The 15,355-nt window shown below is 44.6% G+C and overlaps 1 protein-coding gene across 1 annotated transcript in view; it reads right to left on the bottom strand.

The window, feature by feature from the left end:
- Window positions 1-15,355, bottom strand: part of LOC148023101 (uncharacterized) — a 294,011-nt gene that overhangs the window by 43,710 nt on the left and 234,946 nt on the right. The window contains exon 15 of the mRNA XM_087696076.1: window positions 573-695. Coding sequence (XP_087552202.1) covers window positions 573-695 — 123 coding nt within the window. The remainder of the gene's footprint in view (window positions 1-572; window positions 696-15,355) is intronic.

Below are 15,355 nucleotides of genomic sequence, written 5' to 3'. Positions count from 1 at the left end.
AATATAATTACTCATTACAGAAAGGGAAAAGAGAGAGGTTTCACAATTATGAAAAAAAGAGTCCTTTTGGATAGTCCGACAGGTTTTTTGGATCCCTTGTGGATTGGAGACTTGATCCACAGCTCCCTTAGAATGACAATTCCAAAGTATGCCATGTAGCCACTTTGGCAGTTGTCATTTACGAAGGCAGCATCGAAAGCAGTGTGGTTGTTTGTCAAGTTGATATAGTAATGGACTTGTAGAATGTCTAGTGGTCACAAGTGAGCTCAAAGGAGCAGAGTCCCAAATGCCATTCCCATGTAGCAATCAGCTAAAAATGTAGAATTGGGCATGAAACCTGCTGTCAACTTGGCAAGGTTGACATATTAGCGATAACCAAGTGCAAACTGAGAGCCTTCCAATAGTAAAGGGTCATTCCTTTAAAAAATATATATTTTCAAAAACATTGTGTTTGACAATACTACCTCTTTTCTGCTACCCGTCAGCTCTCTTTACCCTCAATGAACAACATGTGACACTTTAATGTGCCAAAATCTAGCTTTATACATTAGTGTCAATACTCAGATACAAACCTTAATGTTTTCAAAGCTAGAGCTCCCTAACAACTCCTCCAGCATGTCCCTGGTCAAGCGTCCTGTATGCTTATTACGTGCTTCAGAAAGCTCACAAGTGTCCACGACCATACCATCAAATACCTGTTGTTATTGAAAATACAAAGTCAAAGCCATGGTGAAGTTGAGTAATTGCTCAATTTGGCACAACTACAGATGTGATGTACTTATGATGGATTTATCTTGTGTGGTCAATAAGAAACTCTGACTAAGGTTATTGTAGAGAACTGATGCTGCCTTATTAAATGCTACATGAAAACACATGTGGCTAAACATAAATATCTAAAGATCATGGAAGAAGCACACAAGACAAAACACAGAGATTGGTTTCATCAGTTTCCTTTTTGCCAACTTTGGCTTTGTTTTGTTTCAACCAGAATCATGTTGACAAAATTTTCAAAACGATGCAAATCCAGCATACATGTTCGATAAATTCACACTTAAAAACAATGCAAAGAAACATCACATAAATCTAACAATTGAAGCAGTTTAAATAATAACTTATAGTCAAGTTATATTTGTTTTCAAATGATAAAACAAAATAGAAACCAGAAAATAAAGACAATGAGCTATGTCATAAAACTTAAAGCACTATGGAACCACAAAGAGAGAAATCTTGGAGGGCATGAGTATGCATAGCGAATTATGGGCTTGGAATCCATCAATCTTGGATGCAAATGTTCATTAAATGTTACATATAACTTTACAAATAAGATTACCCATTCATTGGAACTTGTAAATTAGAGAGAGAGAGAGAGATAAAAAAAACATGAACTAGAAGCAATACAAGGCTATAAGTATAAGAGACCAGTCCCAAGTGTCATGTCCTAAAGCTCAAGAGGTATGGAGGAGATCCCTCAAGATGATATTAATCAGAATCTATGATCCCCAGGTGTCCTTTGGATCCTTCTCAGAGATATTTGTGTGCTATGTTTTGGTGATATTTTGGCTTTTCTGGTGCTGTGTTTTGGTGGTTTTTTTTTGCTCCACTTGTGATTGTTGGGAATTTCTTAGGGCTGCCAAAACACTTGATGTAAATACTTTCATTTAATTTAAGCTTCTTGGGGGGGGGGGGGGGAGAGAGAGAGAGAGGTGGGCTCCAGGATTCAGAAGGTCGCATGGTCACTGATCCGAAGACCATTGTCAAAATGTGCAGGAATTATTTTCTGGATCTTCTTGGTTCTTCTCCGTCGCCTTCTAACGCTCAGTCTTCTATGATCTGGTCCGCCAGAGCAGGTTCCACTTGATATGCAAGCTACTTTGGAGGCAGATATTTGTGAGGAGGAGGTTATGGATGTTTTGTTACACCTGCCTAAGGATAAAAGCTCTGGTTGGGATGGTCTCACCAATGAATTCTTTGAGAGCTCAGCCACCCAATTGGTGAAGCCATTGGCGGCTATGTTTCAGCAGGTTTGGGAAACAGGGGTCATGCCTTCCTCGTGGAAAGGCGGCCTTATCAAACTGCTTCCAAAGGTTCCTTCGCCGTCAATGTTGCAACACTGGAGACCAATTTCTTTGATGGGTTCGATGTATAAAATCTTTTCCAAAGTGCTGGCGAATCGGCTTCACAAGCACCTTCCAGCTATTGTGCATCCTCTTCAATATGGTTTCATTAAGAGCCGCAACATTCTGCATAATATCTTAAATGTGCAAATGGCTATTGACTATGCGAGGGACTCCAGTCAGGAAGTGGTATTGATTCAATTGGATCTGGAAAAGGCTTTTGACTATTTAGATTGGTCTTTCATTGTAGAACTTATGTCTGCTATGGGTTTTGGTACTCGGATGTCCCGATTGATCTACACCATTAGTGCTGCGGCTTGTTCACACATTATGCTCAATGGTGGGGTTATAGAGCCATTTGTCCTTGCACGCTCGGTGAGACAGGGTTGCCCTTTGAGTCCTCTCTTCTTTGCCTTGGTGACCCACCCGGTTCTTTCAATGTTACCTTCAATGGCAGCTTCTGCTCAGCTGGCCGGATTGACTCTTACTTTGGGACAGCACTTCATTAGCCAATCTCTGGCTGATGATAGCTTTATGATTTTGTGTGCAGACAAGGACAACATTTGCAAGGCATTAGATGTTTGGACGCTCTTTGGTCATGCTTCTGGTCTTCGCATCAATGCCTTTAAATCAGCCATTCTCAGTTGCACAGAGTCTGATTTACAGTCATTGGGCTGGCAGGGTCAGGTTGTTCCCCGTGGCTCCATTGTCAGGCATCTTGGATACCCATTGGGGGTTGATGTTCGGCCAAAGGAACTACTGGAGTGGATTTCACAGAAACTGGCAGCTAAGTTTATGTATTGGAAGTTGCAAGCGTGGCCATTCCATGTCTGCCTCAAAGTGGCTCAGACAATTATGCTGCCAATGCTCACTTATTTCTTGCCATTGCTGCTGTGGACACCTACTACTTTGAAGGCTCTCACTCGCCCCATTTGTTTCATGTTATGGAAGAAGGATTCATTGCACGTAGGTATTTCGTGGATTTCATAGTCACATACATGTACCCCCAAACACCTGGGTGGTGAAGCTATTTTGGATGCTGAAACTCATATACTGGCTCTTCGTTGGTCTCTTTTTCGCGCTATGTGTGTGGATCATCACCCATGGACCATTATAGCCCATTATTTTCTTGAGGACAGCGGGCTTCGGCATGGTAATACATGACTTCGGTGCTCCTGGTGGCATGTCCTTAATGCAAACTCTCGGTTTTCTAGTCCCTCCTCTTCTCTGTTACTGCATTTGGTCGGCTCCTGGAAAGTGGTGCTCCAAAAGGCGCGTTGGCATCCAGTGAGGGACCGCTTGCATACTAACTCCTTTCAACTGGAATTGTTGGCAGTCTCGAGATTACTTTCATGGGAAGACAAACATGAGCTCAGACCAAGATTTAACCGCATGGCCCGTTTGGGTGTGACTTCAGTTTTGCGGATGCCACCCTTGCCAGTCGTAATATCTTCGCATCATTTCGTACTGCCAGGAGACTTTTCAGAATCCCGTGCGGATACCGTGATTTATGGGAACAACTTTTGTCAGTGCTTCGGGGCAAGCAACCCTTTCCTGCCCTGGCTGTGGATCGTCCTTGGCAGGACTCGGACCTTGCAGGCCGGTTGAGTGTAGAAAAGGCCTCTGCTAATCAGGTGTATCATCTTCTGATTAAAGATCATCAATGGCTGGGTGTGAAAGCTAATATTGTATGGGGATTGCGGAAATCTCAGTCATGGTGGAAGGCAACTGTGATGGAGGGCTGGTTGAATAAGACACCTTTCAAATGTAAGGTCTTTCTTTGGCAGGTGATGATTGGTGGTCTTCCTCTTGCCTCGGCCCTTTCCAAGCGTCGAATCTCAAACGGCAATTGTTTCTTCTGTACCACTACTGAGGAATCGGCCCGACATCGATTTATTTCTTGCCCGCTCGCCAAGAATATCTGGTCGCTCTTGTCACAGGTTTGGCACGCAGTGGTGGGGTCCTCACTAAACCCTTTCGATTGGGTTTTTGTGCGCCCAAAATACCCCACACCGCCACAGTTGCATATGAAGATCTTATTCCACTTTTTCAGATACTGGGGATGCTGGCACATTTGGACCACTCGGAATGCCTTTCTTTTTGATTCGGCCTCTAATGTACCGAGACACATTGCCCAGCTTAAAGGTCTCTTGCATTGGCAGATAGATCTCATTCGGCACTCGGACTTGCTCCCTCGGGAGGACTTGCTTCCCTGGCATATGGCAATTTCCTCTGGGTCTTTGCCATGACTTGTGTAACTTTTTCGTGGCCTAGTACTGGGATTTTACACACGTTGGCTTAGGGCCCTCGTGTATCTTGTAATCATGTAAACTTGTACATTTTTTTCGTAATTAATACAATTACCTTTTACGAAAAAGAGAGAGATGGGCAAACGTCGTAGGATGTCAGTTGAAGAACCGGCCTTCGGCCCAAATTTGCCTCAGCCTGAGGTTCATGTTTCGTGTCTGCAACCTAATGGGTCTTTACAGTTCATGCTAGCCACTGCAATTAATCTTATGTCGGATTATGTCCACAGTAATGAGGATAAAGCTAACACATTACCGGAAGGGGATCAAGTAGTAGCAGTCATGGGAATCGACCTGGTCCTACAACAGATAGCTACTTCCCATGAGAGGATAGAAATATTTTATCTTACTGGAAGGACTCCTTTGATCACCAGAATTCGTGCTTGGTTGTAGTCTATGCTTGTCAGTTTTGAACAATGCCTAGATGATGCTTCAGGGCGTATGCAGGTTCCCCTGGTTGAAGAGATTTATGATGGCCCGAAGGGGTTCTTTGAGGTTCTCTTTCATTCTGTGGAAGTACGGGCTCTTGTTATGCAACGCATTCCTTTGTTTCTGGATGGGCAACTAGTTTATGTGGTTCCTTGGAGGCCCATGGCTAAACTTCAGGACATGGTGACACAGGCTTGCCCAATTTGGGTAGAGGTGGTGGATTTTCCTGCGCATCTTTGGAGACTCCTCCCTATGGTACTGAGAACCCTTGGTGAGGTTTTGGTGGAACCTTGACTGGCTTCCTGCAATAGGAACAGGGCATGTATGTTGTGGGATACAGGCAAACCTCACTCCACAAAAACTCGTTTTGAAGTTCCAGGCTTACAAACGTTGGTGTATGAGTTGAAATGGGGTACTTTTGCAGGACATTGTTTCAGATGCGGCCAGTTGGGCCATTTCGTTTCGCAATGCGACAAAAATACGGAGGTAGTGCAAGGCCCTATGGATCAAGATATAGAAATGCAAGACCACCATCCTCAGCACATGTTTCAGCAAATAGTACCTGATCCAAAGCACCTTCCCCAACAAGGTTGTAAGGAAGGCAAAAAGAATGACCCCCATGAGGGTGGGGAGCATCCTTCGACTGTGGTAGGGTGGAATTTGTCTCCTCAGGAGGATTCTTGGGTCACTGTGGTCCGTCGTAATGCTAGGCAAGATTCTCAATTGAATCCTACCCATCCTTCGCCGCCCCCAATCACTCAGACCTTCCAATGCAGAGGTAGGGGTTTTTATATGAAACCTCAATCTTTGCGTACCCCAGCAGTGGAAGATAGAAGGACTTCTGATTCAGCCTTGGGATTCGATGCTCATGGAAGGCTTGTGCCTCCTCGGAATGTTTTCTGCTCCCAGCAACTGCAGTTTCCTTCCCGAGCTTCGATTGCGGGTCTGCAGAGAGCAGATCTTGTAGATGTTATACGTATTGAAATGGAGAGATTCCAGGCTACGAAGGCTATTGATGTAAAAGGGAAAGGGAAAGCGATGGTTCAATAGTTTTTCTTATTTTTTGATTGATCATGAAACTTGCTTTGTGGAATGTAAAAGGTATTTCTTCGGGCAACAAGCAATATCGGTTGTGGAAAGTTGTGCTTGCCAGAAACTTGAATGTTTTTTGTGTTGTGGAGCACAAACAACATTCTTTGGGTGGATCCTCTTATGTGTATAAGGATTATGCGGTCTTTTTTAGTGGTTGTGCTCCATATAAATTGGGAGTTATGTTGGCTGTCAAATCCTCCCTGCAACCAACATTGGTTTCTCAAGATACCCGCGGCCAATTTTTGATCCTGTAAATCTGTTATGAGGGGAGGTTCTATGGATTGTAGGCGTGTGTACTCCTAATCCAAGGGATCGTCATCAGCTTTGGGATGACCTGCAATGCCTTGCCTTGGCTCGTCAAGGCTTTGTTATGGGTGACTTTAATGCTTGTATTTCTGTAGATCAGGCGACCTCTCCGCATTCAGTTATGGATGGTCTCGAGCGACAGGCTTGGGATGCTCTTGCAGCGGCATCTTTGAAACAGGACATGTGGTCCTGGATGTATCCATCACAAGCCGGATATACTTATGGCTATTTTCAGCATCCAAATACTTGGGCCAGACTGGATAGAATCTACATCTGCCAAAGTGACTCCTTTCTTCCTGTAGTCATTGATATGCGGGTAGAAAGACAACATGTTCTGTCAGATCATTACCCTTTGGTCCTGGAAATGAGCCACAGACCTGTTCATGCATTCAAGGCTCCCCTTGCCCATTTGCCTCTTTGGTTTAATCAATCTTTTTTGCAGCAAAACGAGTTTTTGGTAGATGTTTAGCACCTGGTAGCTTCTTTTAGCTTGAAGGTTCTATCTAGAGGGATGGAAGCATGGGCGGTTTTTAGGGATAATGCGAGAGCCTTATCCCAACAATATGGTATTCAGCATGCTTCCTTGTTTCGAGCTGAATTGCAACATGCTCAAGCTTTATTAGCCCATTCCTTGGCTTTGTGTCAGATTGGGGATTCCGATGATGACTTGCTCACTTGCATTGAATGGCTGAAAGGCAGGGTCCAATCTCTTCAGGAAGAGGAGTATGCAAAATACAAACTGTTAGCCAGAGCCGAAGCTTTACATGATAAAAACAGCCAAACTCATCAATTTTTTGCTCGTCTGCATCAGAAATATGCTCGGGAAAATATTGTGCGCTTAAAGGATGGGCAGGGTGATATGGTGATTGATCCTGCCTCCATTATTCGGATGACTGTTGACTTTTATAGGGCCTTGTTGGGTCTGCAAGAGATCCTTTCAGATACTCTTCTCTCTGCTCGAATATACATTTGTGACCTGGTTAGTAATCGGGTCAAACCAGAATTGGTGAATTTAATGGAGGCCGATATTTCTGAAGAGGAAGTGGAAGAAGTGCTGTCTCACTTGCCTAGAAGGAAAAGTCCAGGCTGGGATGGGCTTCCTAATGATCTGTTTTCAGCCAATGTGCAACTGCTTAAGGACCCATTAACTCGATTGTGTCAGTAGGTGTGGAACTCGGGTATGATGCCTTTAGATTGGAACATTGCAATAATCAAGTTGTTACCCAAAGTTCCCTCTCCGACATCTTTGAAACAATGGAGACCCATTTCAGTTATGGGATCGTTATATAAAATCTTCTCTAAGATCATTGCCAACAGATTGCAGAAAGTATTTCCGCACCTCATTCATCCACGTCAATACGGTTTCATTAAAGGTCGGAATATAATGCACAACATTTTGAATGTCCAGCTAGGAATCGATTATGCCAAAGCTTCTAGCCAGCAGGTTGTTATGCTTCAGCTGGATATTAAGAAGGCATTTGATCATGTTAGTTGGTCATTTTTGCGGCAATTAATGTCTACAATGGGTTTTGGCCTCCGTATGATTTCTCTTGTTGATACCATTAGTCAGGGTGCTGCGGCCCATATTGCTCTTAATGGAGGGATTACGGAGGAAATCGCCTTATCTCGGTCTCTTCAGCAGGCTGTCCACTCAGCCCCTTGTTGTTTGCTTTGGTAACTCACCTGATGCTCTCATTATTGGATAAATTGGCAGCTCAAGGCGAGATAGTTGGGTTATCGCTTCTTGGCGGTGATCAGCTGCTGGTGGGCCAATCTTTGGCAGATGATTCTTTTATGTTCCTCAAGGCGGATCCTATTAATGTCAATCGGGCAATGGTGGCCTGGAACCTTTTTGCTTTGGCATCGGGTCTTCACATTAATACTCAGAAATCCACCCTTCTCTCCTGTACGGAGAATGATTTGCAGGCCTGGGGATGGAATGGAATGGTGATCCCGAGGGGAAATATAACTAGACACTTGGGATATCCTATTCGTGTTGAGGTTGCTCCCTGTGCTTTGTTGGATTGGATGGCATCCCGAATTCATGACAGGTTCATGTACTAGAAATCTCAGAGTTGGCCTCTTCATGTTAGGATAAAAGTGGCTCAGTGCATTATGATCAGTATGATTTCGTTCTTTCTGTCATTGCTGCCTTGGACTAAGAAGTCCCTTTTGGAATTGGTCCAGCCTATCATATTTATGCTGTGGAAAAAGAAAGGCAATCGTTTGGGGCAAGTATGGATCTCCTGGCAGCATGTCACCACTCCAAGAAGGATGGGGGGTGTAGCTTTGTTGGATGTTAATTTGCATATGGCCACTTTGAGGCTATCCCTTTTGCAGAGTCTATGTATTCAGTGTCATCCTTGGTCAGATATTGCCAAATTCTTCATAGAAAAGACTGGCATCTCTCATGGAAGAACGGTTATTCATGCTTCTTGGTGGCATGCGCTTAATTCTACAAGGCCCATAAAGGTCTCCTTGTCTTTTCTCCTTTCTCATTTAATTGCTTCCTGGCAGGAGATGCTTCGTTTTGCTGTCTGGCATCCTCCGGATATTCGTAAGGAGGAAAATTTGTTTTGTTGTCAATCTAGAATAACCAATGCATCCAAAAACTTCATGTCCCCACCTCAAATATATTGGATTTCTTGGAGTCATGCTTGTACCCCTTAAAGTATGGGTGATGGAGCTATTCTTAAAGGAAAAACTCACATGGTGGCCCTTCGTTGGTCACTCTTTTGAGCTATGTGCACTAATTATCATCCATGGGTCTTTATTATCTGGTTTTTCTTGGAAGATTCGGGCCTCATCCATGGTAATACTAGCATATAGGCTTCATGGTGGCACATTGTTAATTCTGAAGCCCACTTTTCGACACCTTCCTCCTTTGTGGTGAATCATTTGGTTTGTCCTTGGCCCCTAGTTCTTCAAAAGGTGCATTGACATCCTGCGAAGGATCACTCCATGGCTAATAATTTCTAGCTAGAGTTGCTGGCTGTGTCACATTTGCTCTCTTGGGATGGGAAACAAGAGGATTGCCCCAAATTTAACCACATGGCACGTCTGGGTTTGACTTCTATTACTGATGCTACTCATGTTAGCCGTGGGGGGTCCATGTCCTTTCGCACAAGCAAGAGAATTTATCGAATCCCTCGTGGATATTGTGAGTTGAAGGGTTAGCTAGACAGGATACTGTTTCTTGTACCTATTCCTGATCATCCTTGGCAAGACTGGGATCTTCCATAGTAAACTTCATCATTTGGGTAAAAAACAAAAGCTTGAACCCCCGTCACGTCGTGCACGCTACTCCCACCCCCTTCTGATCGTCGCGTCCCGCCAGATTCATCGCCATCCCCTTGCGCCATCGCCTGCGCATCCGCGCCGCTTGGGCCCGCCCCCCCTTCGCCATTGACACCCCCCCCCCCCTCCAGTTGCTTGCTCCCCCTGCAGCAACTCCCCCCTCCAGTAGCACAGCAGCATGATAGGTAGGTTCTCCCAAAAGGGACGCGCAATGAAAACCTATGGTTTGACGCCGGCGCACTCAGTGAGTCCCCCCGGTCAAACACCTTGCGTGTAGTCCTCTCTGAGGAGCAGCTCTTAGCCATCCGAGCTAAGGAGCTAGAGCTAAAGGAAACAACGATTTATGGTCAGGTAGTAGGACATTCCCCAGCTAGGGCCCAAATTCGGGACTGGCTTCACTCCACGCTGCGCGTCGGCACAACGCAGATTGTGGAGGCGGTCCTATAATGGGCCAAGGGATTTTCATGGTCAGGCTCAACTCGGTAGATGCAGCTCGTGAGTTGATTGCCAGTTCACCATATGCATCCACGAAGGGGGTCATATACATGGTCCCTTGGTACAGTGGCTTTACTGCGGATGCATTTGCACTCCAAAATAGGTTTCTTCAGCACCTAGTCACCCTTCTTTTTCCCAGCCTGGCGATAGAGTATCGCCAGTTGGTGGAAGACTTTCGATGGCTCTTCAGCACTATCCTTCCCGCGTTGTTTGCGGATGCAGTGACAACTGCAGGAGTCCCAAAGGTATGGGTGGCAGTGAAAGAGGTCAAGAATATCCCACAGTTCGTAGAGATTGAGGCGGGCGGGCACTCCTTTAGGCAGCAGGTCATTGTGACGGGGCAGCCAAGGCAGTGCCTATGCTGCCACGACTTTGGGCATCAGGCAGCAGGTTGCATGTGTTTTGGAGCCAAGGTGGCTCTGCCGACAGGCCTGCAGGTGGACGCTGAGGGCTTCACACGGGTCCAGAGACGACAGAGAGACGCTGAGGGCTTCACACGGGTTCGGTCCATGTTTCCGTCACAGCTATTTAGAATCCCCTTGGCTAGGGTTGGTGGCCAGCTGAGGGTGGTTTGCTGCGCCTTCCAAAAGTTCATTCTGATTCACTATACTCATTTATGAGTTTGGGGTTACACAATCTTTTTTTAAAAAAATTATTATTTTTTATAAATAGAAGCACTGTTCTCGAATTTACAAGCACAAAAAAAGGTACAGGTGAGTGTACGAGACATTTGCTAAGGTGGGGTTCCTCTCTTGACTCTAGTGTTTGTCCTTGCCTTAGCAGTAATTTTCAATATCCTCCGAAGGGTAGGGAATTTCTTCATTCTGTCCGCCTATGAAGTAACCATAGATTGACTTAATTTCTTCAAAATCCTAAATAAGTTGAGTTGATCCCTATCCTTGCGTGTATAGGGTTCATTTTTATTGAACGGCTCTTGAACAAATTTTAGTATTTCGTAAGTGCGGTTTATAGTTATCTTCAAGATAAATCCCTAGCAGCGCAACTAAAGCTGATCATGATGCCACACAATTTGGAGGCATACTTTTCCTAGACAATACAATGCTGCAATGCAGGCCTTTGCTTTTGGGAATTCATTTTGACGCGCTTATGCAAGACACAAATAGAGACTTGTATTTTTTTTTTCTTTTGGGTAGAGGAAGTGAAGTTATCAGTCCTAAGGCAAAAGCGAACACTCCCCTCTGAAGGAGTATAGGGGCCTAATACCTGTTTTCGTATTGCAATGGCCTAGCTATACTTAAACGTCATCGTAGCAATTCAGGAATTCCATGTACTTGATTCAAACCGTCACTTCTACCTTTCCAATTTCACAAGTTCTGTGATGCAAAGAAAAAAGAGTACGATTTCTGCTTAATCGACGAATATACATAAGCGTTTTAACAACCCATTTTTAAGCATGCTAATGTTAGTGCATAATCTAAAGTATTACGAGTATAACCAATAAGGTCCTGGCTTCTTCTTTTTATGTGCATGAATGCAAAATCTCTTGTGCAATTTACTCGTTCAAAAACATACCAGAGTGCAAGTAAGCACAATTTTCAATATGATAAAATGATGTAAACTAAATGGTGGTTAGTTATGATAGACTTTCACCGAATAGCTTTCCCTTCCCAATGAAGTTGGCCTATGTTGGGATGTAAAGGTCCTTTATTCACCTCCGTGTATTTTACACGTGTATTGTTATGTTGTACATGTGAATGCACCCTTACGGGCCCTAAGTATAAATACATTTTATTCTTTGTGTACCAACACATTGTTGGTACACCCAAATCTGTTCGTCACTCTTACTCTCACTCTCACTCACCTGTTCACTTCCTCTGCTGCAAATCTTCACGCTTCCGCTACCCGCGCGCTCCAACAACTGGTATCAGAGCTGAGGTTAAGGTACTCGCGCTCCTCGAAGTCCGTATGAGACAACACCAGCTCTTCGCTCGCGAGAAATTAGTAAGTCGTCACTCATACAGGTCAGGTCGTCACTGTTTCCAGGCACGTGTACGTGCTGGACAGTCAGGCGACAGTGTTGCAGGTCACGTTTTGTGCAAGCGACAGCCTGATAGACATGTGACAGGTCGTTTTTGACCTGGCAGGCAGGGACAGGTCGTTTTTTGATCAGGCGGCAGTCAAACAGGTCACGAGCAACCAGGACAGGTCGTTTTTTGACCAGGCAGGCAGGTAGAAAGTTGAAATGCTTGAGAATTGATAATGGGGGTGAGTTCACGTCTAATGAATTTAAGTCCTTTTGTGACTTGCATGGGATCAAGAGGGAGCTTACAGCCCCTTACAGCCCTTCTTCAAATGGTGTGGCTGAAAGATACAATAGGACTCTATGTGAGAGAGTGCGGTGTATGCTGTCCACTGCTAATCTCCCTCATGAATTTTGGGGAGAGGCACTTAAAACCGCGGTTCACATTTGCAACCGCTCTCCAAACAGGTCCCTAAGTAATGGCATTCCTGAGGAGGTTTGGTCTGGCAAACCAGCCTCATATGACCATTTACGAATATTTGGCTGTGATGCTTTTGTGCATGTTAGAAATGAGCTGAGGAATAAACTTGACCCGAAATCCACCAAAGGCATTTTCATGGGCTATGGTGATGAGAGTGAATTTGGCTATAGAGTGTGGCTACCTCAGTCCAAGAAAATTGTTCGCAGGCGTAATGTTGTGTTTAATGAGGCAAAGTTGCTGAAAGGTACTTTAGCCTCCGATGAAGACATGAAAAATGTCAAATTTCAGAATTTGCAGCCACCTATTACTTCAAATGATGAGCCTCATGGTGCTGTACCACAGGCTGAAACTGATGATCAGCCGGTTATCTTTGAGCCAGATGATGATGGACAGCAAATAGAAGCACAGGGAGGTTATGGACAGCAAGATAGACTTGCTGATTATGAAAATGCAGGTGCTGGAAATGAAAATGAAGGTGCTGTACAGCATGAACAGCATGCTGAAAATGGCTTACAGCAGCCAATAAATGCTGAAAATAACATGCCTCCAGATGTAGATCCGATTTCTGAGAATGTAGATCATTGGGTACGCAGGTCTACACGCCTAAGAAGGCAGCCACATAGGTATGACCCCTCTTTGCATTATGTGATGCTTACTGATGAGGGTGAGCCTTTGACATATAAAGAGGCTAAGTCATGCAAATTCAGCAATAAGTGGGAGCTAGCTATGCAGGAAGAGATTAAATCTCTGTATGCTAATGATACTTGGGATCTTGTGTCGTTGCCCAAAGGAAGAAAGCCTCTTCCAAACAAATGGGTTTACAAAGTAAAGACAGTTGATGGGAAACCCAAGTACAAGGCAAGATTGGTTGCCAAAGGTTATGCACAGAAGGAAGGGATTGACTTCCAGGAGGTCTTCTCACCTGTTGTGAAGATGACTACACTACGTGTGCTTTTTGCTCTCACTGCTGTATTGGATTTAGAGCTGTACCAAATGGATGTGAAAACAGCTTTTCTGCATGGTGACATTGATGAGGAGATCTACATGAAACAGCCCGAGGGTTTTGTAGTTCCTGCAAAAGAGCAGTTGGTGTGTAAACTAAAACACAGCTTATATGGGCTAAAACAAGCACCACGGCAGTGGTACAAAAAGTTTGACACTTTTATGCTCTCTCATGGGTTTACGCGCAGCCATGCAGATCATTGTTTGTATATGAAAAAGGATACAGATGGCAGCCCTATCATACTTGTTTTGTATGTGGATGATATGTTGCTAGCTGGGAAGAGAAAGACTAGCTTGGATGTTCTCAAAGATCAGCTGAAATCAGCTTTTTTCATGAAAGATTTGGGGAATGCAGAGCATATATTGGGCATGAGGATTCGTAGGGATAGAACGCAGAAATTGTTGTTCTTATCTCAAGAAAAGTACATTGAAAAGGTACTGGACAGATTTAACATGGCTGAAGCAAAGCCTCTCGGAGTACCCTTACCTCCATACCTTAAGCTTAGTAAAGCCAACAGCCCAAAAGATGACATGGAAGCCAATGCTATGAAGGGAGTTCCTTATGCATCAGCTTGTGGCTCTCTTATGTATGCTATGGTGGCTACTCGTCCAGACATTGCTCATGCAGTGGGAGTTGTCAGCAGGTTTATGTCAAATCCTGGCAAACCACATTGGGAGGCTGTCAAGAGTATTCTTAGATATCTGAATGGTACACAAAGAAAGTGTATTTGCTATGGGCAGGGTGCACTTAATTTGCAGGGTTATTGTGATGCAGACATGGCAGGTGACTTAGACACTCGCAGGTCCACTAGCGGGTATGTCTTTACAGTTGCTGGAGGGGCCGTCTCTTGGTGCTCCAGGTTGCAGAACATTGTCGCACTGAGTACTACTGAAGCTGAATACATATCAGCTACTGAAGCTTCTAAGGAAGCTATATGGTTGAGGAGACTTGCAGAGGATCTCGGCATGTCTATGAGTACTCCAGTGTTGGGATGTGATAGCCAGAGTGCTGTGTATCTGGCTAAAAATGCCATGTATCATTCACGCACAAAGCATATTGATGTGCGATATCACTTTATTAGACAGATTCTGGAGGATGGTCTAATCATATTGACCAAGATCAAAACACAGGACAATCCTGTCGATGTTCTCACTAAAAGTCTAGGCAAGGCTCAGCATGAGCATTGCATACGACTAGTGGGAGTTGGTTAAAGGTTCACTCCGGACCTTTAAGTGGGAGGTTGTTGGGATGTAAAGGTCCTTTATTCACCTCCGTGTATTTTACACGTGTATTGTTATGTTGTACATGTGAATGCACCCTTACGGGCCCTAAGTATAAATACATTTTATTCTTTGTGTACCAACACATTGTTGGTACACCCAAATCTGTTCATCACTCTTACTCTCACTCTCACTCACCTGTTCACTTCCTCAACTGCAAATCTTCACGCTTCCGCTACCCGCGCGCTCCAACAGCCTATGTCCTTAAGACCTCCCATTAGGGTAGGGTATATGGAACGCACCTGATTACCAAGTGACGTGGTTCCTTGCCCCGCGGCTCCATCGGTTGAGGCGGGATTCGTGTTCGGTTGTACCTTACTTCATTTGGAAGGCATCGTATGAATTGGCTTTTGCTTCGCGGCTACGCACCCAGATTACGAGCGAGAGGGCTCCTCGCGGAAGGGACTAGTCTGCGAGGACCTTCTCCAAAAGGGGGGGGGGGGGGGGGGGAGAAAGAGAGACGGCGAGCTCCGAGTTCTTCAACGAGGGAAAAAAAACAATTTCCTTCTCTTTTTTTTTCGTAATGGATGGTATATTTATAAAGTACTAAACGACAAAAGAGTTACAAAAG

This window comes from Lygodium microphyllum, chromosome 16, assembly GCF_053477565.2.
Source record: "Lygodium microphyllum isolate KBCC chromosome 16, Lygodium_microphyllum_v1.1.10, whole genome shotgun sequence".
NCBI lineage: Eukaryota > Viridiplantae > Streptophyta > Polypodiopsida > Schizaeales > Lygodiaceae > Lygodium > Lygodium microphyllum.
This window is presented reverse-complemented; position numbering and strand designations above follow the sequence as displayed.